The sequence below is a fragment of the Coffea arabica genome, chromosome 2c (genome assembly GCF_036785885.1).
Source record: "Coffea arabica cultivar ET-39 chromosome 2c, Coffea Arabica ET-39 HiFi, whole genome shotgun sequence".
Lineage (NCBI taxonomy): Eukaryota > Viridiplantae > Streptophyta > Magnoliopsida > Gentianales > Rubiaceae > Coffea > Coffea arabica.
The window spans coordinates 75,812,486-75,838,699 of NC_092312.1; the positions used below are offsets into that span (position 1 = coordinate 75,812,486).

A 26,214-nucleotide genomic window follows, 5' to 3' on the forward strand; every position below is an offset into this window, starting at 1 on the left:
CTTATCAGTACAGTACTACCACTAATACACTCTCTGTATGAGAAAAATTTTTTTTTTTGTCAAACAAAAGGACCTGGCCCCACTTCAGGCCCCAACCCTTATTCGGATTGTTGGATTACCCCATTTTTCGTTACTGGGACTCGAACCGGTGACCTACGGGATACTACCGCATGTGGTGACCGGCTGAGCTACCCAGGAAGGGCCTGTATGAGAAAATTGAAACGACAAAAAAAAGAGAGAGAGAGTCAATTTGAAAGAAAGGACTCATAGAAAGAAATTTATGTGAGTTTTTTTGGACTCCAACCAAAGAGAAAGAAGAAGAGTGGAGCGGAGACTTTGAGGGTTTTGGCTCAAATTCCGAAAATTCCAAAAAGAAGCAGTAGCCAAAGAAAGGCAGGAAAGTGATCGCCATCATCCCACCATGTTGGCCATTAAATGACCTCCTCCGTTTTCCGAACTTCCATTCTCGCCCCAGCAGAGCAGAGCCCCCTCAAACGCCCCAAGTATTAAATGCAGCACCCACCCCATCCCCCTCACTCCTCTCTCACTTAACCCAATCCCCCAATTTTCCCCTTTCTCTTTCTTTCTTTCAATTCAAATGGACCATTCCCCCACCCTTCAACCCCTTTTCTCCCAATGTCCACCCCTCCACCACCACCCCTACGGCCATTACCTCTGTCGCTTTCACCACCTCTAGCCCCTACCACCAAGACCTCTCTCGCCGAGAAACTCGGCAGCGTCGGCCTCGGCTACGCCATCGCCATCGCTTTCGGCTTCCTGGTCCTCCTCTCCACCGTCCTCCTCGCCTCTTACATCTGCTGTCGCTCCGCCGCTGCTCGCCGTCGCCGCCGTTTTGACTCCCAATCCGGCCCCCATAATCCCAGTAATAACCCCAACGAGACCAGCATCTACCTCCCCCGTATAATCTTCGTAACCGAGGATGAAAACGACGACGAAGTTTCCTCCTCCGAAAACGCCGTCGTTGGACTGGACCAGGCCGTTATTAATTCCTACCCGAAATTCCATTTTTCCAAAATAAACGCGAGTTTTTGTGCGGGGAATGATCCGGTGTGCTCGATATGCTTGTGTGATTATAAGGAATCGGAGATGTTAAGGTTGTTACCGGACTGTAAGCATTATTTTCACGTCACTTGTATTGACGCGTGGCTTAAGCTCAACGCCTCGTGCCCCGTTTGCCGGAACTCCCCGCTCCCGACGCCGCTCTCTACGCCGTTGTCGGAGGTGGTCCCACTTTCCCAATATTCCGGCGGACGGAGGAGGTCGTGATCACGCGCCATTTTCTTGACTCTTGTGCCTTTTGCTTACCTGGGTGGTTTGTTCAACTGCTGATGCCAGCGGTTCTTCCTTTTTTTTTTTTTTTTTTTCGCTTTTTGTAATTTCCTTCTCGAGAGGGAAGGAGAATTGGATTTTTGTTTTAGGTCGATGTAAAATGCAGAGTTGGGAATACAGCAGTATTGGATTGCAAAAAATTCATGTTTGCAGAGAGTTTGTAGGTGATTCTGATGCAATGCAACTCTTTGGGATAAATCAAGCTGCTAGGGGGAATTGATGTGATTCATGCCTGATATTTTGTTCTCTAGCAGCAGTAGCACTACGAACTGTAAAATTTTCGAGAATCGCCTGCTTACAATCTCTGCCTTCCGTTTTAATTGTCTCATTTTGATTGATTGTGCAGCATTATTCCATTTTCTTCATTCGCCCTTTCAATGTGCACTCCAATTCTCCATTATTCTTATTCTAACATGGTGATGGTGCCCATCTATTTTCTTTGTGGCCATCAACGTTAGAATTCTGCTACTGTTGCTTCTAGGGGGAAGAGAAGAACATGTTCTTGGACACTTTTGATACGTTAGTTACAAATTGACCAACTTTACTTGCTTTTCACTTTTCGCTTCCTATTGGCATCCAATCCAATAATCTAATCCCAAACCTACAGCATCAGGAAGATTCTAAATCAATCCCAAGTTGTACCTCACTGCTCTGCTGACTAATTCGGTTTACGAGGAGCTGCTACTTTTTCTTCTTTTCTTAATCTTTTTTCTAAGATAGCATTTGCAAGCAAACAGTTCAGGGGCATTGAGCCCAACTAGAGAGAGATTCGATGAGGGGCCTGCGTGGTTAGTTTGTAACAGGTCAGTAGGTTCTAAGGTGTGTAGAGATATGCTGAGCAAAGGCTGTCAAAACAGTTCGATCGGATGAATTGAATTGTCTCCCAATTTTCAGGAACACATTTGGCTACAGTTGGAGGAGGTTTTTTTCTTTTTGAAGGGACAGTTGGAGGAGTTCTCCGAGCTAACTGATAGTACGAGGTCATAAATAAACTGCATAGTCGGATCTGCTATGTAACTTTAGCTGAAAGCAACTGGTTTTTACCAAATAATTTAAAGCGTTGGTTCATCCAAGCCAAGCTTTATTTTATGCTAGCATCAGCTAGCACTTGCTCAAGCCTTCTTTTGTCTTTTGCTACTTGAAATTGCGGACTTCTTTAATTGAGTACAAGTCAAAAAGAGACATCATCAAACTATCATGATGAAGCATTTTAACATTGGAGTTGGAGGGCCTAGAAAATCTATCCCTGAAACTGAAAGTTTCTTGGATTGTAAGGAAGTGGAACATGCGGTCTCCAATCTCAAGATGATCATCTCAATTTCTTCATTCTATGGCAGATAATCCGAGTCAGACACAATCCAGTCCACCACTATCAACCCCAAAACTTGCAACCCTTTTTCGCTTTTTTCTAGCGTCAAGTCCTGCTTCACAGGAAAGTTCGGCTTGTGAATTTTGATGTGGAGTTCGCATCAAAACTTTAAGTATCTGCAATCTCATTTTGGAATGTTCGAGTGCTCGTGTCCATCTATTTTCAGAAGAACTCAAAAAGTTCCACTCTTTATTCAGAAATTAAAATTTGTAATCTTCTATCTGTTCTTCTTTCCCCTGGCAAGCCAGATGCGCGAAATAAATATCAAAGGAAAATTCAGGGCATGGAGAGGTTCACACAGGTTTATTATGGTACTAGGTACTGATTTGTATTGCTACCTTGTCAAATTTCTGTTCTCTTAGACCTTCGGTAATCTCTAGCACCTTCTGCAAGCGCAACAACCCCAAAACTTCTAGTAATTATGAAAATGAGATCAAGGCAACCTTAGCCACTCTTACTCAAAAAGTTCAACAAGAAATTGACAGTATGAAAGAATTGACTCATGAATCACCGTCTCCAACAGGATATGCTGTCTTTCTTGCTGATATTTTGGGTCTTGTTGAGTCAGTTAAGATGTCTATGTCTGCCAATTATGAGGCTCATGATCAAGATGGCAATTACAAAGTAGTGCATCCCATGACAGGCTCAGGACGAAAAGAACAACATGATGAACTAGCTGACTTCTTTGTGATAGAAGAAATTCGAAAGTACGTGAGGATCAAACCTAACAGACTCAGAAAGCAGAATTTCATAGGGGATAATGGCACATTCACCAGCATTGGCCATGCTTGTTTTGCCATGAAGAGAGATCTTGAAGAGTACATGGACTATGACGTTGGTGAAATTTGCAATGATGATTGGAAATTGGCTCAGAAGTTGATGGTTCATGGTTGTGATCCCTTACAAAGGAGGAGATGCTTTGCTACAGCTCCTAAGTTATATGGTAAACAATATCCAATTGATCAGTCCTTGTGGACGCTTCGCGATGATCGAAATGTCCGTTGGAGTAAATATAAATGCAAGAACTTTGCTTGCCTGGCTCAGAATTCCACTGGTAAAGGTTTCTTCAAGTGCGCAGACTGTTTTAGCCTTACTCATCATGAGATGTTCCGGTGGATTAAACCCTCATATAGGATCCGGCTTTCAACCTGACAGCAGATTTTACGATCCCTGAAGTGCTTGAGTTGATGCCAGGAGAAATCAGGATTGGACTTGATTTTAGTGTTGGTACAGGTACATTTGCCGCAAGAGCGAGGGAATTTAATGTCACAATAGTTTCTGCAACAATTAATAAAATATTGGGGCACCCTTCAATGAAATGATTGCTCGCCGTGGATTGATCCCTCTTTACTTGACCATTAATCAGAGGCTTCCCTTCTTTGATAATACTTTGGATTTGATTCACACAACAAGGTTTCTTGATGGATGGATTGATTTCGTGCTGCTGGGTTTTGTACTACATGATTGGGACAGAGTTTTGAGGCCAGGGGTAGTTCTATGGATTGATAGCTTCTTCTGTTTGGAGGAGGACCTGAATAACTAAGCTTTTAAGATGCCAAGGCACAAGAAGCATAGGTGGATTATAGTCCCAAAGCTCGACAGACATGATCAGGAGGTTTTCTTCTCTGCTGTCCTAGAGAAACTACCTAGGCCATTCTGATCATTTTGTCCAACCTCAAAGCTGCTAAATTTGTCCAAGTATAGGTAATGCGTTTTATCTTTTAAACTGCCATTCCCGTGAAATATCTTTGACAGAAGAGGTATGATAGCAGTTGAGTATGTGAAGAGTGGAAGAGAATAAGATCATACCATGATTTGTCACGCCATATACTCATATAACAAAATACAAGGACCGCATTGGCATTGTTTCTTGACAAAATTCTTACCAATCTAAATTTAATCGGTTCACGAGAAGTTCTAGTGCCAACAGCATAATGCAATGGAAAGCATTTCATGAGCTGCCATTCTGGATATCTCATTTTTTTTCAAATAATATTTCGCTTGCATTATAAACACATTTTTCAACCTACCTTTTTATATTTTCAACCATTTTTTTATTTAACATATATCATATCACAAAAAGTGCTAAAGTAATTACCAAGGAATGTTGGTACAAATGAAAGGGACTTACATCCCTTAACCATGAGATCTCGGGTTCGAAATGCATGGGGATGGAAAAAACAACGTTGGCAGAGCTTCCCCGTACAAGGGGCCCGACGCGGCTTCGAACAGGATTAATCGCAGACCGTAAAACGGATGCGAATGTCTGTGATTAATAATAGTAAAAAAAATACTAAAATAATTATTCTAAATAATATTTCAAATAATACTCTATCCAAACAAACAATATGATCCCTGGAATAAATGAATGCATATAGCGTTGTGGTGCAAATGGCTACTTTGCTGTCTTTTTCGAGAAACAGGGTCAGAAAATATGATGTTCATAGTGGGCTTTTCTCTTGCAATTGCATTCGTTTGGGTCATGATTTTGCCAGAATATTCGACGACATAAGTTTTCTGTGTCCAGACTTGATTGTCGGCACATTTCACTACCAATTTCAACAGAGCGTCTGTTTGACTTGCATTTTAGCAGGCGTTATGGGTTTTCTTTTTGTAGATATCCAAGCTGTAATATGCCCAAGGAATGATGCATGTAACTTTCCAACGAGCTTTTGTTTCCTTTCCAACTGGATCTGAGGGATCGCTATGAAAATAATGAAGCTTGGTCCATGATAGATCCTTTACATCTTGATAGTACTATTCTTTAAGAAAAGTATCTGCATTCATGGGGGAAAAAGAAATGAAATGAAAGTTGCCTAGTAATTTCTGTTTCTTCTGTTTTATTTTTATACTTTGTGTGCTTCCTTTCTTGTCTTGGAACAATAGCTTTAACAGTGTATACACTATCATGATTGAATGTATGATACATATGTAAAATTTAAATTCAAAATAAAATTATGTAACGATGAAGGTATATATACTATCAGTATATATACTAATTAGGAACAAAAAGTCAAAAAAATTGAAATTACAAAGTAATCTTTCCTCTAGTTCTCGTCATGGACATGTGATGAAGCCCAACAACACCCCCTGCAAATTTGACCCAATCACGTCTTCAAGTTAACACGCCGAAATTCAAGGCCTACTGCTTTCTTCCGTCCAAAGTAGGGTTGCAAACGAGTCGAGCCGAGTCGAGTTTTGAGCTAATCGAGCCGAGTCTTGACTAAATTTTACCAAGCTCGAGCTCGACGAGCCGGCAAATTTCGAGCTCGACTCGAATCAAGTCGAGCCAAAGTCGAGTTCGAAAAAAAATTAAAAATAATTATTTTATTTTTAAAAAAATAAATAAAATAATATTTTTTTCTTAATAAATAGTAAAATATTAATGATATATACGTAATTTTACTATGAAAATAAAAAATAAAAAAATATATATATACCCAAACTTAATTTTATTATTAAATAAAAATAAAATATATATATACCCAAACTCGCGAGCCGGCTCACGAGCTAACAAGCTTAATATTCTGAGTTCGAGCTCGATTAATATTGAGGTCGACTCGAGCTTGACTCGAGCCGCTCGCGAGCGGTACGATTCGTTTGTAGCCCTAGTCCAAAGCAGATACATTTTTATGTCCAAAGCAAAATTGATATGAAAAGGCAATCTAAAGCAAAAAAGTCACTCAAACAATTTTTTGAATTCAAATCAAAGGTTCGAAAAATGAGAGAAAACTCTTAATTTTATTGGTGCAATTCAATAAAGTTTGATAAAAGTAATAAAAACTGTTAAAAGAAATCCTAACGTATGCTTATTTACAGACTATATCAGTTTCCAAAAAAAAAAAAAAAAAAAGAGGAAGAAATATGCATTAAAAAAAAACGCTGAATTGAAGACCCTTCAATATAAGGCGTGAGCACGTTGTATTGAAGGAAATCTTCTGATAAATTGGACAGACTTCCCGATATAAGGCAGAGGCATGCTACACCAAAGAAAGTTTTTTGGACAACAGTTTCAATTACCTAATTATTATACTGTTAGCTTATCAACTTCTTGTGATTTATTGCGGGATCGTTCTTTTTCAACAAAAGAAATTACTGAAAATACCACAACAAAATTAGATTAACAAAATTGCGCGATCGTTCTTGCATTAAAAAAAAAAATGCAAGTGAAGAAGAAATTCATTCCACTTGGGCTTGGGTGTGTGAAAATCCAATCTGTACCGCCAAAGCCTACTATAAAGTAAGATGTCCTCATCCCAGCATCAGGTCGACACGTGTCCTCTATCTTACCTGGTCCTGGTCGGTGCCCCCCTCGCATAAAGCAACCTTATTATAGCCAGCCATTCCTTCCTTACTCGATAGACAGTCCAAATAGCGCCGCCCCCACCCCCACCCAAGAGTTCAATTATGTATTCATTTCCATGTTTGGAAAATTTCATAAATGGTTGTACGTTACAGTTTTTTGTTTAGTCCCTTGTATTTCATAAATTGGCTTCTTCCCATTTTTTTTTCCTTTTAACTAGGGAGGGGTGAAATTTAAAAAGTAAAACAAATAGTCCAAATAGCATCGCTCCCAAGTCCCATCCCTCAACCTCAGCCCGGCCAAAGTTTCCTTTATGTATTTTTACATAAGAAAATTTCATAAATGGTTGTATGTTAATTATTTTGTTCTATTTCATAAAATACACAGTAGTGACTTCTAACATTCATTTTCTTTATTGTTAACCTGCGGCCTTCTACATTTTAAAAGCATGATATGTTATGAGCACATTTTCTTACACGAAAAACTCATAACTAAATCGAATGCTAATTTCGATGTGCTAATTAGAAATACAAGTCACAATGAAAAGTACATGTACTTCTTTTGAAGGAAGAAATGCACATAAATTTAGCTCATTTCCTCTTAACCCTCTATAGTGTATTTAAGAAAAGCCATCAAAGATTGAAAAGTAAGCTCATTTTTAACAAATATTACCCGAGAGAACACTAGCCTTTTTCCATCAAATAATTGACAGCAACTCAATCTTGATTTGATACCAAAAAAAAAAAAAAAAAATTCTAAGTCAAAACTGGAAAATATACAATGAAAACTATTTCTCGGTATAAAAATAAAAGTGCTGAACTTTCCAATTTGAACCGTAATTCATCAACAACGGTTGGTAAAATGTGCAGTTCGAATCTAGAATTGATAGGTTCACAATTCTTCGTTAAAAATGAAAAATGAAGGTTAGATGTTTGAATTGTATTTTTGCGTCATTTTTCATGAAAAAATTACTGTAGCGATTTGATATATGTGAAGGAAAAAGGTGATAGAAAAATGTGATCACGAAAAACGACAATATTTTTCGACGGAAACAAACAATCCAAATAAGCCGATCATTTCCAAGCCCTAGAGACGGAAAAAGTTTTTGTTTCCTTTTTGAAAGGAAAAAAAAAAAAAAAAAAAAAAGAGTCCATGGACGTCAAAACCCCCCTGACGCCGTTAATCTCCTCGATAAACCCCACTACCGAAACCTTTTTCTTTCATTTCGAAATCCTCCGGACCTAAGCTTCGGACCAACCCGAGCCACCCCATCGATATAAACCAAAAGGCTCGGCACTTCTCCACTTCCCAAGTTTCCTTTTTCGTTGCAATTTTCGTTTTGAAGTAGGAGTGTTTCCAAAAAAATAATATAAATAAAATAAATTTTGAAGAGCAAGGGTTTTTGGATACCTGAAATGGCTGACCACGCGGAGGATTTGGACAAAAAAGAAGAGACTTCGATTGAGAAACCAGCGGAGAAGGTTCACGGAGACCATGATTCGTCGTCATCCGCGTCGTCTGAGTCGGACTCTGAGAAGAAGGTGAAATCGAAGCCGGCATCTTCCCCGACTTCGGTGAAGGATAAGATTTTCAGGCTGTTCGGAAGGGAGAAACCAGTTCACCAGGTTTTCGGTGGAGGCAAACGTATGGTTACCACCTAATACACTGCTGAATCTGTTTCTTGTAATTTTTTTTTTTTTTGGTGTTAAACTTTCTAGTTTATTTGGGAGTTTGCAAGTAGTTTTTTCTTCTTTTCCAGATGGTAGGGATCTTTTTTTGGGAATACATGACTGTATCTACTGCCTTTAACTCTTTTCTTTTTAATTTATTAATTCCTATAAATTAATGCTTAAGGATCTAAGATGCATAGTTAAAAAATTGAAATATTCTGTCTTCTTGAAAATATAAACTGAGCATGGTTATATAATCCATTTACTGGTTTTGTTGAATAAAAGAAAGATCCTGTCTCTTATTTATTTATTTTTTGGGTGAAAAGTGGTACCTATTTTAGTTGATTGGGGTTATATTTATTGCCAACTAGAACAGAATATCTGATGTTTGAGAGAAATTTAACAGTTGGGTAATATATAGTGTAAGGATTATGTTTGCTGCAGTATTAGAGTGAGAAATGGGGAGGTTCGAAGTTAAATAGAGGTGAAAAGTCGCCTTCCGGTTGTTGTCATATGTCCTGCGTAGCCAAAAGCCATTTGCATATGCAGGAATTTTAGCATGCTTATGACATCATCTATGTATGAGAATTGATTGGTTTGCGTACTTTGGTGTAGCTGCTGATGTTTTCTTGTGGAGGAATAAAAAGATTTCTGCTGCAGTCCTTGGAGGAGCTACCGCTGTTTGGGTCCTTTTTGAACTACTTGAGTACCACCTACTTACTCTGGTCTGCCACATTCTGATTCTCGCACTAGCAATTCTGTTCTTGTGGTCAAATGCAACAACTTTCATTAACAAGTGAGATTATTCCCTTCAAATGATTAATGTTTTACCTGGTTCATTACCTTTCTTATTAACTGAGCTTGCCTGGTTTTTTTTAACAGGTCTCCTCCACGTATTCCAGAAGTTCGCCTTTCAGAGGAGCCATTCCTTCAGGTTGCTGCTGCTGTTAGGTTTGAGATTAACCGCGCTCTTGCTGTGTTGCGTGAAATTGCGTCTGGGAGAGACCTGAAGAAGTTTTTGGCTGTAAGCTACTTGTCATACTGTGAAATTGCTGGATCATTGGATTTTAACATATGCTTCTTTTGCGTGTTATGCGTCTGTAAGAATGCATGAAAATATTAATTGAGTAATGCCTGTTGAGCGGTGTCCCAATTTTAAATAAGCTACACCATCATGTACTGCAATAAACGCATGCCATGTTTAAGCTTTTTATCATGAGGGAGGTTTTTCTCTTTCTGCAAATCTCTCTGCATGATCTGCGGACTATTGATACTCATAAGGAGAAATTTTGTTTTTTGGTTGAGCCAGGTTGTCTCTGGATTGTGGTTCTTCTCAATTCTTGGTAGTTACTGCAATTTCTTGACACTGTTCTACATCAGTGAGTACAACGGAATATGTGCCCTTACTCTTTTTTTTTTTTTTGGTCTTTCACATTTTTGAAGTTGATGTTTGTCTTTCTTTAACTGGGGTGATGTATTTGTTGTCAATGAACAGCTTTTGTCTTGCTTCACACCTTACCTGTACTCTATGAGAAGTACGAGGATAAGGTAGACTCATTTGCTGAGAAGGCAATGATTGAGATCAGGAAGAAGTATGCAGTTTTTGATGAAAAAGTTCTGAGCAAAATTCCAAGGGGACCTTCGAAGGACAAAAAGAGAGCATAATTGTGGTGATTCACTCATCTTTGGTACCAGATATCAGCTGTGGTTTCTCAAGAGTAGCTTTATTTTCTCTGCTTTGTTAAAGCGTGCTAGTTTTATCTCCGGCTCGGAGCCTGTGGTTTGTGGCTTGGGAAGAATTTACTGATCTGATGGGTTAGCTGCATTTTTTTTTTTTTTTTTTGATGGATACCCTACTTGTAGCAGCAGCAAGCTCGATAGATGGTGGTTACTTTAGTCACTAGACATTCGCACTCAGAATTTCGGAACCCTTGTTTGTCTTTCAAGCTCCTGGAATACTGGACATTTGTGCGGGAATATAATTGTCGAACGCGTGCGATGTGGATTGTGGAATTAACATGTATAGGTTTTGCCTGAATTGTTTTTTATGTTGAAAATTTGGTGCTGCAGCCCTCGTGAAGATGTTAACAACCCCCTTCGTCAATGGTTGTTCTTTGCGAAGGCTTTTTAAGATTTGGGTGTAATACAGACACACACTTCCCGATTCTTCTATTTGGCCGGATTGGGATCACACAGTTCCAAGACTCGGGAGAATCCAGTGCCCCGGTCGCTGCTGGATATGATCGATCCAAACGGTGGACCAATTGAACCAGCTAGCGTCGATCCCTCTTCCTATCCGATCGATCCAACCTTCCATCCTTGCGTACACTTTTCTCTTGGGCAAGTTTTAGGAAGAAATAATTTTACCCAGTGACGCCAACCAAATGCTCGTTTTTGGTTTAGTTATTTTTTGGTTTCCAAGCAAAGGATTTTCAGGTAGGCGGCAGTGCGACGCCTACCAGACTCAAGTAAATCCGCTTAACTTTGTCAGCTTAGACGTCTGACAGCACCCTCTATTGAGCGGAAAGGAGACGGGATAATTCCGGAAAAAACAACGGAGGATATCATGGTCATGTCTAGTGATGATCCAAGAGTGTGGTGTATCGCAAGTGTTGGCAATTTTCACTTTGAAATCATTCTAGAGATATTGTTCATTTACATGCACGGCCTACACACATCACAAAATACTGCACCCGCTTCACATGTATAGTGGGGTAAAAGAATAGAATGATAGAATGAACCAATTGCAATGATTACAAAAAAGGATACATAGACGAAAACTGAGAACTTGTACCTTTCATCAATATTACGATAGCAGGTTACGAGTATCTTGGAAGCAATCTTGAAGTCTGAGTACCGGGTTCAGATATGGAAAGAGGTACTGTCGAGAACTCAGAATTGGTACTTTCAGACTGCAGGATGGTTCCGCGAGGTGGTGTGGTGGTAAAATTTTGATCTTGGGGAATACTTGATCTACCAAAATTAGGAATAGCAGTTGCAGCACCAGCTGTTTGATTCGATAAAGGTGCATTATTTGACGAGCTTGGACTCCCATTGGTTTGATTCTCCTTGGATGCAGCAGCTGATTCTCTTTTTTCTCTCTCTTCAGTCTCCTTGAGAAGAAAATCAACCCACAAGTCTGTAAAAGACTGGATGTATTCCAGCAAGCAAACGAGTAACCCAGATCAGACAACTAGAACTTGGAGAGAGACATCATATGTGACGGGAATCCAGACATGCAAAGGAATGTATTCAGAAACAGAAGCTCTAGCACTAAGAAAACTGATTTGGTTGAAAATAAAAAATGATAGATATCGAACTATGAGGGGCATTATGCTTGTTTGTCCCATTAGAACCTGATTAGCAGCCTAACACTCGAATTGTGGGACCCAGCACCCAATAAAATTAGTTTCTAGAAAAAAGATCCAAATTCCAAGTAATACAAAATGCAGAAATCCGTCCCAACATTAACTTAAATTGGTGAATAATAACAACTCAAGAAAGGCCTTGGCCTTGGCCTTGGCCTTGGCGTTGCATAAAAAGTCAACATCATAATTATCAAAAGCAAATAAAAATCTTCTGCATGGGGTAGGGAAACAACATACCAGCTAACCGTGGCAGTTATCTAAGCCATGAGTCCAAGATGACCATTAGTAAAGACCAGATGCAAAAACACAAACACCCATATGATTATTATTTTCCTGTGCTAGGGCAAAAGGAACAAACTTACCTGGTCATCAGATCTCATGTTTGATGAAGCTTCAGACGAGCTACTGCCAAGAATGCCACCTACTAGACGTCCAGGGAATCCCAAGACACCTCGAACAACACCTTTACCTGCTCCTTGCTGAGCAATGCCTATTCTCTGCTTGTCTTCATCAGAAAATCCCAGCATGCGGACCATTAGATCCAAAACCTGTGAGTAATTTAGAGCAGTGATCACAATTTGCGACCATGACAATGAGTCACAGCTATTGGTTGTCTCACAATCTAGTCAAGGCTCTTATTTGGCTCAAAGATCTATGATTTTTTACTATAAAGAGCACGAAAATCTGATCCAAGCAACTCAAGAAGAAATCCAACTTAATAGCTTATATTTCCAATAGTTGCTTTATTAATTCACAAACTGAGATCCAGATAGTGTTTCAAAATTCAAATCCCAGCTGGCATTTGCTATTATCTTGTATTTGAAATATCATACCTCTCTGCTGTGGTTTCTCTGGAAGTAGGTCACCAATAGTTTGATTACAATCCGCCTGTCAAAGGTGCCACTTGTCAGAAAAAAAAAGTAATAGAATTGGCAGAGAAATCATTAAGCAGTCTATGCATCAATTGCCGCCAAGATTATTTTAATAGTTGGTCCCATGAGTTTTATAATCTGCAAGATGAGCCAGTAGTTGAATGATTGGAAGATCTGGCTTAATAGTGAAATTGGCATTATGATGAATACACATATATACTTGAGTAAGCAAACAGAGGTACCAAACATGCAAATAAGATGTGAATGAGCAAATCTCAAATTACACTCTGCCCGGTTTGGAAAACTAGTAAAGGGTTCACAAGGATCATGATCCAGAGCACACCATTCATTCTAAATTCTATAGAAGGTAGAACAATCAAAAGAAAGGACAATTTGTGGACTTGAAAAGTTGGCATTTTCTCATAGTCATAGAACCGAAGAGGGAATTCCCTTGCAGATAAAGAAAGAACATGGTCTCCTGATTTATTTAATCTGAAAACCAATATTCTAAGAAAAGGGCAAAAATCTACTAACGCAAGCAACAAATTGAGTTGGGATTCGTTACTCCACCACAGGTAGATTACATGCCTGGTCAAAGAATTAAACACCTCAAACGAAAGAATTTAAGAAATAGCTCTACTATATGTCTAGATTCAAATGAATTAGAATTAGGGTCAAAGTATAACCTATCAACAAGAAAATCAGAGTCCACAGACATCCTATTCAGCCTTGTCATACTATGCTCAAGGGCACGACGTAATTTCTCATTATCTTCCTCAAGCTTATTGACTCTGTTCTTCCCTTCAGCAAGCATCCTTTCAGTTTTTGAAAGATTAGCAACCAATTTTTCCTTTTCCCCCCTTAATGTATCTGCTTGTTGATAAGCCTCCTGGCAAGACATGGACACTTTCAGATATAAAACTTCACTTTTTTTTGTCTTCAAACAAAAGGGAAAAGGAGAGAGGGTTCAGGTGGCCATGTCAAATAAAATTCATTTGAGAGCTTGTTTCAAATTCATAAATTTCCAGAGAGTCACAGAAATAAGACAGTAGCATAAAGATTCACATGAGTTTGAAAGACACAACAAACCTGTAAGGTAGGAGAGGACAAGTGATCCAGTTCTAGCAGAAGATATAGAAATGAAATCTCAAACTAATCAAAGGGAAAAGCAAAAGAACCTTTAAAAGCCCAGAAAGTCTAGCTGATTCTTCTTTTGCTGCAGTTAAATCCTCTCCCAGGCGTTCCTGAACATAAAGAAACAAGCAAGCTATGACAGAGAAACACAACACTAGCGAAACTGGGAAATCGTATCCTTTTATTCTCGACCCCTAGCTATTAATAGGTTTACTTTCAGAATATAAAAGGGCACATCTCTGTCTGATCTTCTATGCATCTCCAAGGAAGCCCATTAGTTTACCTTAGCTTCAATTTCAGCATAATACTGGCCAAGAGCAGTTTGCAGGTTAAGTACTTCAGCATTCTTGGTCTCAATCATGCTCATACAACTGCGCAGTTTCCTATTTAGCTCATCAATAGTTTCCTTAGACTTCTTAATTTCATTTTCATACAACACTTTAAGTTCTTCTTGACTCATAAGAGCCACCTTCAAAGATTTTTCCAAATGCAATATCTGAGACTTTTGATAATCATTACTTGCTCGTAGTTCTTCAATAACCTTGCTATCCTCATCCATCTTTTCAGCCTCCTCTGATTCCTGAAACAGAAGAACAGTTTCATAATCACATTTGCCTGCATATATGAATATTTAGTTCACCAACCATTTGAAGTATGCAATAAGTAGTTGTGGCAAGTAGTTATTTCAAGCTGCCAAAACAATAAAGCATGATAACTGCCGATAAAGCCATATCGTAGTCTCTAAGTGTCTAAGCAATGAACACCAAATGAAAGAAGAAACTCATAAACTTGGATCTGATAAAAAGGAATCAACAAGACCTATAAATAATTAGAGCAGAACAAAAATTTCCACATTAGAGAAGTAAGAAAAGTACTGCACAAAATGGTAGTGGGTGCCTAAAATTACATATTGTAACCTTGTCTAGTAAGTGCTGCTTAAGACGGTTAAGTTGTTGCAGTGCTTTTTCCCTCTCTTGGCGTGTTTCCTTCAAATCCTTCTCCAGCTTTTGGAAACTTACCTTCATTTCTTCCATCCCAGGTAAACCTTCTGATGACTGTACCTTTTAGACGAGCATAATTAGCTTAGAATAAATCAAAAGAAGCATAGGGAAGAAAGAAACTATTAGATTGCAAGCAAAGAGGTTACTAGTTACTACTAAAGTTTAAATGAATGCACCTCACTCTGATGTTTGTATGCTGAAGTATCCCTTCTTGCTTCCAGGTCAGCCAGAAGTTCATCCTTCTTAATCTAAATGGAAAGATGAACATCATAGAAAGAATGAGATCCAAAACAACCAAGTAGAATGAAGATAATCAACCGAGTAGAGTATCTTTTTCAAGCAATTAAGAGAATAATGCAACCTTAAGATCTCTGTTTTCTTTCTCTAGGTCTGAAATTGTTCTTTTCAAACTCTCCACCATGTTATCAGTTTCATCATTGTCTCTTCTGTGCAATTCCATTTGTAATCTTCTAATTTCAGATATCTTTTGGCTCAACTCATCATGAACTTTTGTCATCTCTGAGGCCAACTGTGAAAGAAAATAGGAGTAAATCTCACACATTAAAAGAAGCAAGCAGATCCTTATTGATGTTGCAATCTTGGAGAAGACATCAAGAAGACAATGGGAAATGAAAACTGCAAGTCTATGGTAGAGTGGTGGCTTGTCACCACAGTCCAGCCTTCCATTGCACTTCTGATTAAATACAGGGTAAATTCTCAGACAAACACACACACACACAGAGCAGCATAAACCTCCCTAGGGAACTTCAAATTAGATTACAAGAATAGATCACCTTTCATAAAGGAGTTTACATTATGGTGTACGCTAAACAACAGAATGAACTATGTGCATGCAATAACATTCCAGTAAAAGAAACATATGAACTGCCATCAGGCACAAATACAGCTTAAAAAGAACAGAAATTAAAACAGAAAAAAGAAACATATAGAACTCACTTTATCCTTCTCCACTTTTAATGAGTTCAATTCCAGCTGAAAAGATCCACTCAACTTCTGTTCCTCTAAGAACAAGAATTATCAAATCACTTATTCAAGTTGACAATATAGTACCATAACTATATTTGTATTTGCTAAAAATCTGGGCATACCTTCTAATCTTACTTTCATATTTTCTGAATTGCTACGTTCTCTATCCAGTTCCATCCCCAATTGCTCTACTTCTGATTCATGACTTGCTTGAAATGCTGCCAAAGCCCTGTTTTTCTCTTCCAGCAAATCTATGAGCTCCTAGAAGCATGTATACATCTGTTATCAAGTTTATTCATTACCAAAAATGAAGGGCAGAAATGCAAAGAGAAATATTTGAACAATGAGATTTCAATCATGTAAGAAAGGACAAGTATGTCTAGCAGACAAACTTATCAAGAGCTCAGCTCCAGTGAGTATACACGGCAGGTTCAATTATAATTCTTCTTAGAAAGCCAAAAACAATGACAAGGAGGATAGTGGAACAGAAAATTGGCAAAAGTTGTTAAAAGTTCATTTGGGTTACATGGTATGGCTCATACCTTATCAGCACCTCCAATTCCATTGCTTTGTCCATCCTGTTTAGGCATACTACCATTCTGTGATATGCTTCCAACTGCACGATTTTTCACCATACTTTTACTCTGGCGATTGGGTGACTGGTCACTACTTCCCTAAAGACTTGAAAACAAGATCAGTCTACCAATGGCAGGTAAGAAGTTCCTCTAGACATCTTTTTACACAAAAAACCAAAGGACAATGATAGGTATAGACTGAATAAAAGGAATAAGATTAAAAAAAATGGCATGAACAGACTGCTGATTCAATGTAGTAAATGTCAACTAATTAAGAGCAGCAGTTAAAACCTAGACATACATATAAAAAAATATTGCTCCTTTGAAACAAAATAAAGTTACAAGATCTCCATATCTGTAGAGGTGGGAGGACCAACAATTCCACTTTTAAGTGCATCAACTGACAAAGTGAACAATAAAAATCTATACATTCAAGGTATTCAGTCTTGCATAATTTCATACAAGTTTCCGGCATGAACAATTTTATACATGTTTAGCATCTAGCTCTTTGAAATACTGCCAAACTAGTAGATTACTAGATTTCACACATTACCATGGAAACCACCATAATTCTCTAATAAAGCTGGAAAAATGACTTCATTCATCTTGTTAATGGAAACAATGAGTTGTTACACCAACATCACTGAGTTCCCAGTTGACCAAGAAAAAATAAAGGTTCAGATACATAATTTTACAAGTTTGCACCTTTTGGATATTGCATTATTCGACTATGTCCTACCATACATTTCCTCTGGGTATCAACACTTACCTTGGTGGTTCTAGATGAACTTAGAGCAGCATTTGTTGCATGGAGATTTTGCTTCAATGTCCCATTTTCCTCATTCAGCCTCAAAATTTGATCCTGTCAGATGAGATCTTTTAGACGTAACAACAGAAAGCACGTGTACATTAGATTTCCAAAATTATGATACTTGGAATCAAAGTAACATAACTTAGAAACCCCCTACCATACAAAGCTGACAACTAGAATGCAAACCATGAAGGACCATGAAGCATCAAACCATCAAATATCAATATTCAGTTATTAGGATATGAAGATCATTAACTCCAAACACAAAAGATGCAAAATAGTTTGGGGTAATGAATATCAAATGTTTCAAACACAAGGAACCGGAACTGCAAACAAATGATAAAGAATAAAGAGAAATGAGAAAGAGCAAAGCCCAAGTGACCTCGAAGTACCATATTCTTTTTAAAGAAACAGAATCTTCAAAAATCAGATTAAGGAAAATACTACAGCAAGGTCATGGGAAATTGCCTTGATTGAGCCTTCAATTTCAAACTCAAAGTCAAACTCCCCACAAACCTCTAAGGTTATTTTAAACCTACCATCTGAAAGAACCACACACCGGAACAAGAAGGTTGAACAATTGAACCAAATTTGCTGCCTTAAACATTCTAATAAATGGACATTAAAATCACTGCAGATGACTGTACTGAGGTTGCCGTGAATCCCTTTACAGTGCAAAAATTAACATTTTAACTCGAGTCTTTTTTTTTCCTCTATGCTGGGAAGAAGTTAGGGACTGGGGTGGGAAAGACAAGACAGGAGGTTTTAGAGTAAAGAATGTAAATCGTATAAAGACAAAGTATCAAGCAACATTATGACCTCTTTCTCCCTCAGCAATGCAGCATAATTAACGGACAATGCTTTGATTTCTGCTTCAGATTCCCGAAGTCTCTTAATCTCTGCTTGATACTGTTCAATCTGATTTAACAATAGGAAAAAGAAGAAACATTTTTTGAGTCAATGAATTGTTTCCAGTCATCTTATTGTATCCCAAAAAATACAAGCAATTCTTAAATAATAACATGAACATGTTCATATATCCCCACCAGATAAAAGAAAGGCTCTATAATCTGCCTCCAATGTCAAAATAAGGTTAACAGTGGTTTGGAAGAAGGTATCAACATTTGGAAGCAAGAATTAACCTGAAGCTATAAGATGTTACTCAGTAGCACCTAGGATGCAAAAAATGTGAAGTGCAAGCATGAAAGAAACATTCCTGAAAAGATATAAGCAAGAGAGCTCCAAATGGTAAACTGCATTTAATACCTGATGTTGCTTAAAAAGCTTCTCAGGTTAATTCACATAACAAGTTACAGAATTATTGGCTCAGCAAATGCAACGGGCATGGAAGCTTATATGGGGTCAGTTTGTCTTATTGAAACTGCATCATGAGTGGGACAGTAAAATTTGAAAGTGGAGAATTAATTTGATGATATAAAACAAACTCCAAGGAGTTTCAGGATATGAAGTCATGTTATTCTATGAGGTTCATGCTGTTATGCATATTGTCCCAATCAGTTTGAATTAGGTATCCATTCTCAGCAACAGAGTTCCATCACCCAACTACTAAATACTGCACATTGAATTCACAAAAGGTTGAATTTTGCAGTTAAAATAAAAATGAAAATTAGACAATCAATGTCCCTTTATACATAAACATAAAATATCTTCCATTTACAACACACTCAAGGAGACCATCCTCACAAGATAGCATCAAACTTTCCTTTCACCCTCAATTCTTCTCTAACTTGCATATTATAGAATGCAAATCTCCCTTCAGTCAAGTCATTTTCTCTCTACTGCAGTCTAACGGCTTAATTATGAACTTTGTGTACGTGATCCATTGGATTAATGAATTAAACCACCATCTGTTTATAGCAAGAACGAACTTACTGAGCCTACTGACCCTACATTTCACTAGGTTCCATTCTCCTCCTACAAATAGTGGAAAATTCTAAGCCACCTTTAGCATCAACTATATCAGACAGCCAAACCACATTGCAGCCTCACAAACTAATTCTTGCATGGACATCCATCACAAAAATCACCAGTTGGAAGCATTGATATAACCCACTATACGAAGTCAATTAACATGTAACAACAATTTGCAGTGTACCATAAAAATATTGCACCAAATATTCCGCATCAAGTTAATTTCCGAGTTAATCCTATCATCCAAACGACCAAATCAAACAATTTAAGAACATTACATACTTATTTCTTTTTCTCAAGGGAGGGAACCCTAAATTTCAAAATCATACAATTTTGCATTCCACGGAGAGATAAGAACCTGAGAATGATAAGGGGAATCGAAGCCGTTGGCAATGGGAGAATGTGTCGGTGGTGGTGAGATTGAATTGGCAAAATTGTGCGAAAATCTTCGATCGGACATTGAATTAACTTGCCGATCAGGGGAACTATATCCGGAAATCTCCTCGTCGTCGTGGTGAACATCCGAAGCTATTTTATTGAGATTTTCCTTCAAATTAGCGATTGAACTCCACATATCCCCAAATAAATTCCTACTAAAAAATACCCACAAGCAATAGCAGTATGATTTTTACTTCCTTTCTTTCTAATTCTGCTAGCTTATCAAAAGAGAAAGGATGCTTACACTCGTACGATTATTATTAACGAATATTCCGTGATTGATTTGGGGGGAAAGAGCTGAGAAAGGATATAGACTCGGGAGTAATATTTTTGTAATCCAATTTAATTGAGGGAGGGAAGAAGAACCGAATTGGGGTAAGTTTTTAATTAATTTCTAGGAGTTTTAATTGAAGGTGGGGTAGATCTGAAAATAAATTACCTGTATGAATTAATTACTAAATGGATTGTTGAAAGAAGGCTCAGTATTTGTAAGACGGACCGGAAATAACTTGGGATCCTCGGTGGCATGTTTTCTATGCCAACCCAATGCCACCAATAGTGTTGCGCCAAGTGTCTTGTTATTATTTACACTTTAATTTTCTAATAATTCAACTTGGCTTAGTTTAACACAAGTTTAAATAATAACATGACACTTGGCGCAACACTATTGGTGGCATTGCATTGGTATAGAAAACATGTCACCGAGATTCCCAAGTGACCGAAAATTGGAGGAGTGAGTGACGTAATAAATTCGGCCATTTGGATTTTGGGCCGTTGTTTTGCGCATCAAAACTACATGTGGAGCGGTGACTGGGCGGATGACGTGTTTCCGAATTTTGGGTAACAAAGGAGGCGGTTTGAGAGACGTTTGAAAAAAAAAATATATTTCTTTTTGGTTAGGTAACTATTTAGGAAGTTTAAAAAATATTTAATTTTCAATCTTGTACCCCTTATCTATTTCAAGTCTCAAATTGACCTCTCAACAATTTAAAAAAATGATCATATTTTGATCATTTCTTTCATTTACACCATTAAAGCTAATGGATTGAAGGGGCGAAATTTGACTAATCCAATACATTCAAAGATCAAATGTTGACACTTTTTATTATTTGGGAGTCAATTTGAGAGCTAAAATAGATGAAGGATAACAAAGAAATTGATGAATGGAATCATTTAACAGCTTCCTAAATCTCTCATCTACACTTGCTCTTCCGCACCATCCAACATATTCCTCCTCTCAAACAACTTACAATCCTTTGCTTTACTTTTCTTTTTTTTTTAAAAAAAATATATGCAATCCTTTCTCTTTTATATTTCATATCTAGCACCATCCAATCCATCCCTCTCCCAAAAAATCCAATCCAATCCAACCCTCCCCACCCTTTTCTTTACATATTTTATAGCCCAAAAAATTAAATTTTTATATGTGATTCAGGTAAGATCATCTTTATCCATTTTGTGATTGAATTTGTTTTGAACAATTGTGTTTTGGTTGCAGATACTTGTTGGTCCAAAACCAACAAATCCACATTAGACTATCATCCTCCATTCACATAGATATGTCCCAACAAGGGACTGGGCCAACTTGGCCACGACCGTTTCTGGCCCAAAGAAGCAAGTTTGGATCGTTCAAGCGTACGTTCTGAGGGATGAAACATACGATAGGTCCATAAGTTTTACAGCGTTTGGCGTTCTTTGACTCACCTCCGATTAGGGCTTGCAATCAGTCTAGTTGAACATGAATAAAAAGCTTGACTTCATTTTTGACGAGTTTGAGCTGGTCAAACTCATGAAAATTGAACTCGAGTTTGAATTCAATCTTGCTTTGTCTTACTCGAACTCAGATATGATTATATCAAGTTCAATTGATATAATTTAATCTTAAATTAGGGACAAGATAAATATTTCACACTAACAAATTTTATATATATATATATATATATATATATATATATATATATATATATATATATATATATAGATGCGAAGTTCGATTAACTTTAACAAACTTTCAAATATCACATATTAAAGTTAAGCTTATCCCACGGCCCTAATATATTTCTTAGAACGATCTCACAATTTTCACTTGCCAGCAACACTTTTAACAAAAATATTGGTTTGATAAATTTGTGAAGTTGTTAAACTTGCCAAAACAGCCGCACAAGTTGCAACACGGACGATATGGTTTATCCGGCAGGAAATTTCTGAAGCTAATGCACAGAATGGCGAATAGCATAGAAGGCATTGTCTTTGTCTTGGGGGGAATCTTGAAAATGAGGTCCGGTTGAAATCATCCATTTCACAAGACTAGGCATATGGCCCCAAGATAATGAAACTTTCTGCACTAACTTTCATGTTCCCTTTTGTGTTGGGATGGTTTAGTGTGATACTGCTACTACAAATTCAACGCATCTAAACATGAACATACCATATGCCATTGTGGAAACAAACCAAGAGCTATTTAGCCTTTTCCTCCTTTGAATAGCACAAACAGCAACCTGTGGCCCGACAATTTCAACATGTATCACATAGCAATGTCTATGGTCCCCTCATCTTTGGAGAACAATTTTTAACTGCTTGGAGGGAAGGACAAACTCATGATGTGAATTCGTTTGTTAGACTTGGACTTAGTATGGAGAGACCGAACTGCTGAAGACAAGGTTTGTGCGTGCAACCCGTGTTCTTGACTTGCTAAGGGTACTTGCCAAGGCTCGAAAATCTGCAGGCAAAGAGCTGTCATACTATCTAGATTAATAAGCTTTTGAATTTTGACGCCAATCACCATATAAATTACGATGACTAAATACTAATTTGGTGGTTTGCTTTTGGTCTATATGTTTGTGTTGATTTTTGTCTACTTTTTCCGAGTTTTCGAGGGACGAGAAGTGCTTGTCTAGCATCTGCTACTACCAATCCAAAAGCAAGGACTAAGTTAATTATCCAGCAATATTGAGAAATCTCCCGTAAGAAACATCAGAAATTGGAACTACATTCTTTTGTGTCTCCGATAGTTTACCTTACCCTAAAATGATATAGATGTTGGTTCTAGACCAAAATAAATCATATAAGTCACAATAATTTCTCTAATAAAATTTAACAAATAAATTAACAAAAATTCATACCTTAATCTTGCATTAAAAATGCAAATAATTTGTACCATAAATATGTTGATTTGGCATGGGTTGACGCGCGGACTAGGTCGCTCTCTTTAAGACGATTCGCGCCCCTACGGAGTATCCTCCGGTGTAGTAGGTCTCAGCACGTCGCCTCCAAGATACAACAGCCCAGCCTTTTGCACACTATAGTCTACTCTAATCTACACTATTGGAGCAAGGCAGAAACCTCACACTAACACTGTTCTTTGCCCTATAAACTCTTATAGTAGTGGAGGAAAAATAGAAGGTAGTACAGAGATAGCAAAGTATATATTTTGTTTGGTTGATAGATGTCTTATATATAGGCTAAGAAATTAGGAATATTAAAATACCAACATTAATAGGAATTAACACCTCATATTTCAGTTACAAATTGAAAAGTCTAGATTCATTGTATAATGGTAAAAAAAATTACTAAATGATTTCATAAAACCTAATCATTACATAAGTTACAAAAGCAAGACATAAATCCCATAAGTTACACATTTAAATGTTTCAATTTGTAACTGAAAATTTATTTAAAGAATTTGTAATTTATTTTATTTGAATTCAAAATAAATATGTGATATTTTTTATTAAAATATCCAACAATCCCCCACTTATTTTAATAAAAAAATATAATATTCAAAACTTAACACTTAATAGGGCAAAGATTAAAAATTCATGCATATTGAAGGTGGCAATGCCTTTAAACCTTCACTTAGTGCTCAACAATTCCCGTGCTAGAGTCAAAGTGGACTTAGCTTTTAAATGATGATTACTTGAGGGCACGTGATATCGTATCATACACATGAACCTTTCAGTGATCTCAAATAGGTTTCATAAGCCAGCACATTTATGGCCTTGTGCTTTATTTCGATTTTCATGAGTGCTCTAGAGAACCAACCCAAATTCTGATAGGAAACGACCCTACTTCCACACTCATATAGGTGAGTCTATCAAGGATGCTCTTATAACTTAGACATCCCATCCATAAGGGCTATAGAACTCATTAAAGGAATACAAATCCCAACCTCGCTTATCATCATAGGATCACAAATGCACTTACATCATAGGGATAGACAATATAATCAAAGTAGTGCATATTAATCAACCAAATCATTCTATGATTCGTTTGTTTCCGACCTAGTTCTTGGGATCTCCAGTCCCTAGGTGGTTGTATTCTCATAGGTGATTTTTAACATATATTAGACTTTTGTCTTATCCCCCTCGATGTGTATCATATCCTTGACTTAGGCTTGAGATTTATTTTTTCAACACAAATAAAATAACAAAGATATGATATTCTCGAATTTTTTCAAATAATCTCTTAGTGGTCCAAATATATGGAACCAATCTTCGATGAGAAAATTTCTCATCCATATATTTTTGCCAAATAGTGTAGGCCTATATTTACTCATATGTAATTTTTTAAATTTTTTTTCCATGGCCAGTAGTCTAGTGATGTACTAGAAGTCATTCTCAAAAAACTCCATGATTATTTTTGCTTTTGCAAAAATATCAAAAAATATTTCAAGTACCTTCACCTCATGTCATATTATTCAGTGAATGCTCGTCTACACTACTCAAAATAAAGTTAGAATAGATTCAAAAAACAATAATTATGTTATACTCACAAATTGAGCAAATAGAATGGGCATATATTTGCTCACATCAAGCAAAGCCACATTAATTTTCATCATTTCTGTAATCTTCTCAATGGCTAGTAATCTAGTAACCCGCCACTCTCATAGTCCTCAATGAATTTTCTTTTGTAAGAAAACTTCATAAGTAATTCAAATCTATCCAAATCATGCCTCACTTTTTAATCTACACAACTCAAATTAGAGATTAAGAAAATTCAAAAAATATAATAGTCAATGTACTATTATGTTTTAATTTCAAAATTAAACTTGCAAGTAATGCAAACCTTATAATGAAAAATCTCAAGAGTTTCAAAATTCATAGCTACCAGCTTAGTCAACATCCATTGTCCGCATTTCCATCCAAGCATAGTCTTACTATAGTCATACTTGGCAAGGAAATTAAGTATTCCAGTTTTCATTAAATGCAAAGATAGCCACGTAGCAAACAACATGAAATAATTTAATACAAATCCAAAAGTTGTTGGTTGCCTGCAAATTGATGGCCTTTGACGAATACATATTTTTCAATGTACAATATCACATTTTCAACTCAAAAGTTCATATTCACAATTTTAACAAAATACAAGTCAAGAGAATAGAATTGTTGAGAATTATATGGCTAATAACTTTATATTTCACAACTTCAAGCCACTAAAGCTATTATCCATGTATATAATTTTTCCTTGGCGACAATGTAATCTTTTTTTCATGTATTATCAATACCGTTTATTGCTTGTGAAAATGCAGACCTCAAGTTGGACTAAGATCATATGAATTGAAGACAAAACTAGAGAATTTTAAACCCCTACTATTTAAATATAACTTGAACCCTCATAATTGCAGTTTTTTTTTTTGATGCACCTTGATACCACTATTCTTAAGACAATAACTGGCCACGTTATACATGCATTTCATGGAGTATATATCTTTATCACCAAATTAATCATTTATATGTCAATGCTAAAATTTTCAATCGGAATAAATCCGTTAATATAAGAGACATTGAAAGTTCACTATGTAACATGACAAGCTCATGCGAAAATAGTTGCTTCATACAACATATATTAAAAACTCAAAAATGGCAAAAAAATTATTGTATTTGGTCTACTAATATACAAAGACATCATGCAAGTACCATGTTTTTCTTGAACAAACAAATACATGATATTCTATTAATAATAGGCAACTTGGATTCAAAGGTATATATTACGAATTATTTATATGCGCTTACATAATATTGATACCAGACTCTAAAGCACATAAAACCAATGGATATTATCCTTTTTAGTCTTAGTCTATAATTATGACCATTCATATCAAATATCTTGTTTATTAAAGTTTGTCCGAATTATGTTATACACCATGTAAGATTCTTATCGTCGGGATTATGTTAGTTTTATGATTAGATTATTTAGAAGCAAAACATGCAATGATAACCTTATCTTATGTGAAGAGGCTAACTCGTCTTAAAATTGTTGGTTCTAAACCAAAATAAATCATATAAGTCACAATAATTTCTCTAATAAAATTTAACAAATAAATTAACAAAAATTCATACCTTAATCTTGTATTAAAAATGCAAATAATTTGCACCATAAATATGTTGATTTGGCTTGGGTTGACG

At 36.9% G+C, this 26,214-nt stretch overlaps 3 protein-coding genes and 1 pseudogene across 6 annotated transcripts; 3 read left to right on the top strand and 1 right to left on the bottom strand.

The window, feature by feature from the left end:
- Window positions 1–264: 264 nt before the first annotated feature.
- LOC113733247 (RING-H2 finger protein ATL67-like) lies at window positions 265–1,715 on the top strand. Its single transcript, XM_027259510.2, has one exon. It carries the CDS (start codon window positions 637–639, stop codon window positions 1,285–1,287), a length of 651 nt encoding a protein of 216 aa, XP_027115311.1. The 5' UTR covers window positions 265–636; the 3' UTR covers window positions 1,288–1,715.
- Window positions 1,716–3,002: 1,287 nt separating this feature from the next.
- On the top strand, window positions 3,003–4,379 carry LOC113724713 (probable methyltransferase At1g29790; annotated as a pseudogene).
- Window positions 4,380–8,250: 3,871 nt separating this feature from the next.
- Window positions 8,251–10,730, top strand: LOC113728139 (reticulon-like protein B5). Its single transcript, XM_027252661.2, has 5 exons — window positions 8,251–8,666; window positions 9,308–9,488; window positions 9,575–9,716; window positions 10,002–10,071; window positions 10,188–10,730. The coding sequence occupies exons 1-5, from the start codon at window positions 8,438–8,440 to the stop codon at window positions 10,355–10,357; spliced, it is 792 nt and encodes a 263-aa protein (XP_027108462.1). The 5' UTR covers window positions 8,251–8,437; the 3' UTR covers window positions 10,358–10,730.
- A 563-nt stretch (window positions 10,731–11,293) lies between these two features.
- On the bottom strand, window positions 11,294–20,191 carry LOC113728136 (golgin candidate 3). 4 transcript variants are annotated; one of them, XM_072076594.1, is made up of 16 exons: window positions 20,055–20,191; window positions 19,731–19,965; window positions 18,260–18,358; window positions 17,399–17,491; window positions 16,597–16,728; window positions 16,177–16,315; window positions 16,025–16,089; window positions 15,429–15,596; window positions 15,244–15,315; window positions 14,984–15,127; window positions 14,350–14,646; window positions 14,111–14,176; window positions 13,619–13,821; window positions 12,894–12,948; window positions 12,423–12,608; window positions 11,294–11,841 (listed from the first exon to the last, which is right to left on the bottom strand). In XM_072076594.1, exons 2-16 carry the CDS (start codon window positions 19,944–19,946, stop codon window positions 11,512–11,514), a joined length of 2,265 nt encoding a protein of 754 aa, XP_071932695.1. In that variant the 5' UTR covers window positions 19,947–19,965; window positions 20,055–20,191; the 3' UTR covers window positions 11,294–11,511. The 4 variants fall into 4 exon arrangements, with proteins under 4 accessions (XP_071932695.1, XP_027108460.1, XP_027108459.1 ...); XM_027252659.2 differs by having other exon boundaries at window positions 14,984–15,121; window positions 19,731–20,187; XM_027252658.2 differs by having other exon boundaries at window positions 19,731–20,187.
- Window positions 20,192–26,214: the final 6,023 nt, after the last annotated feature.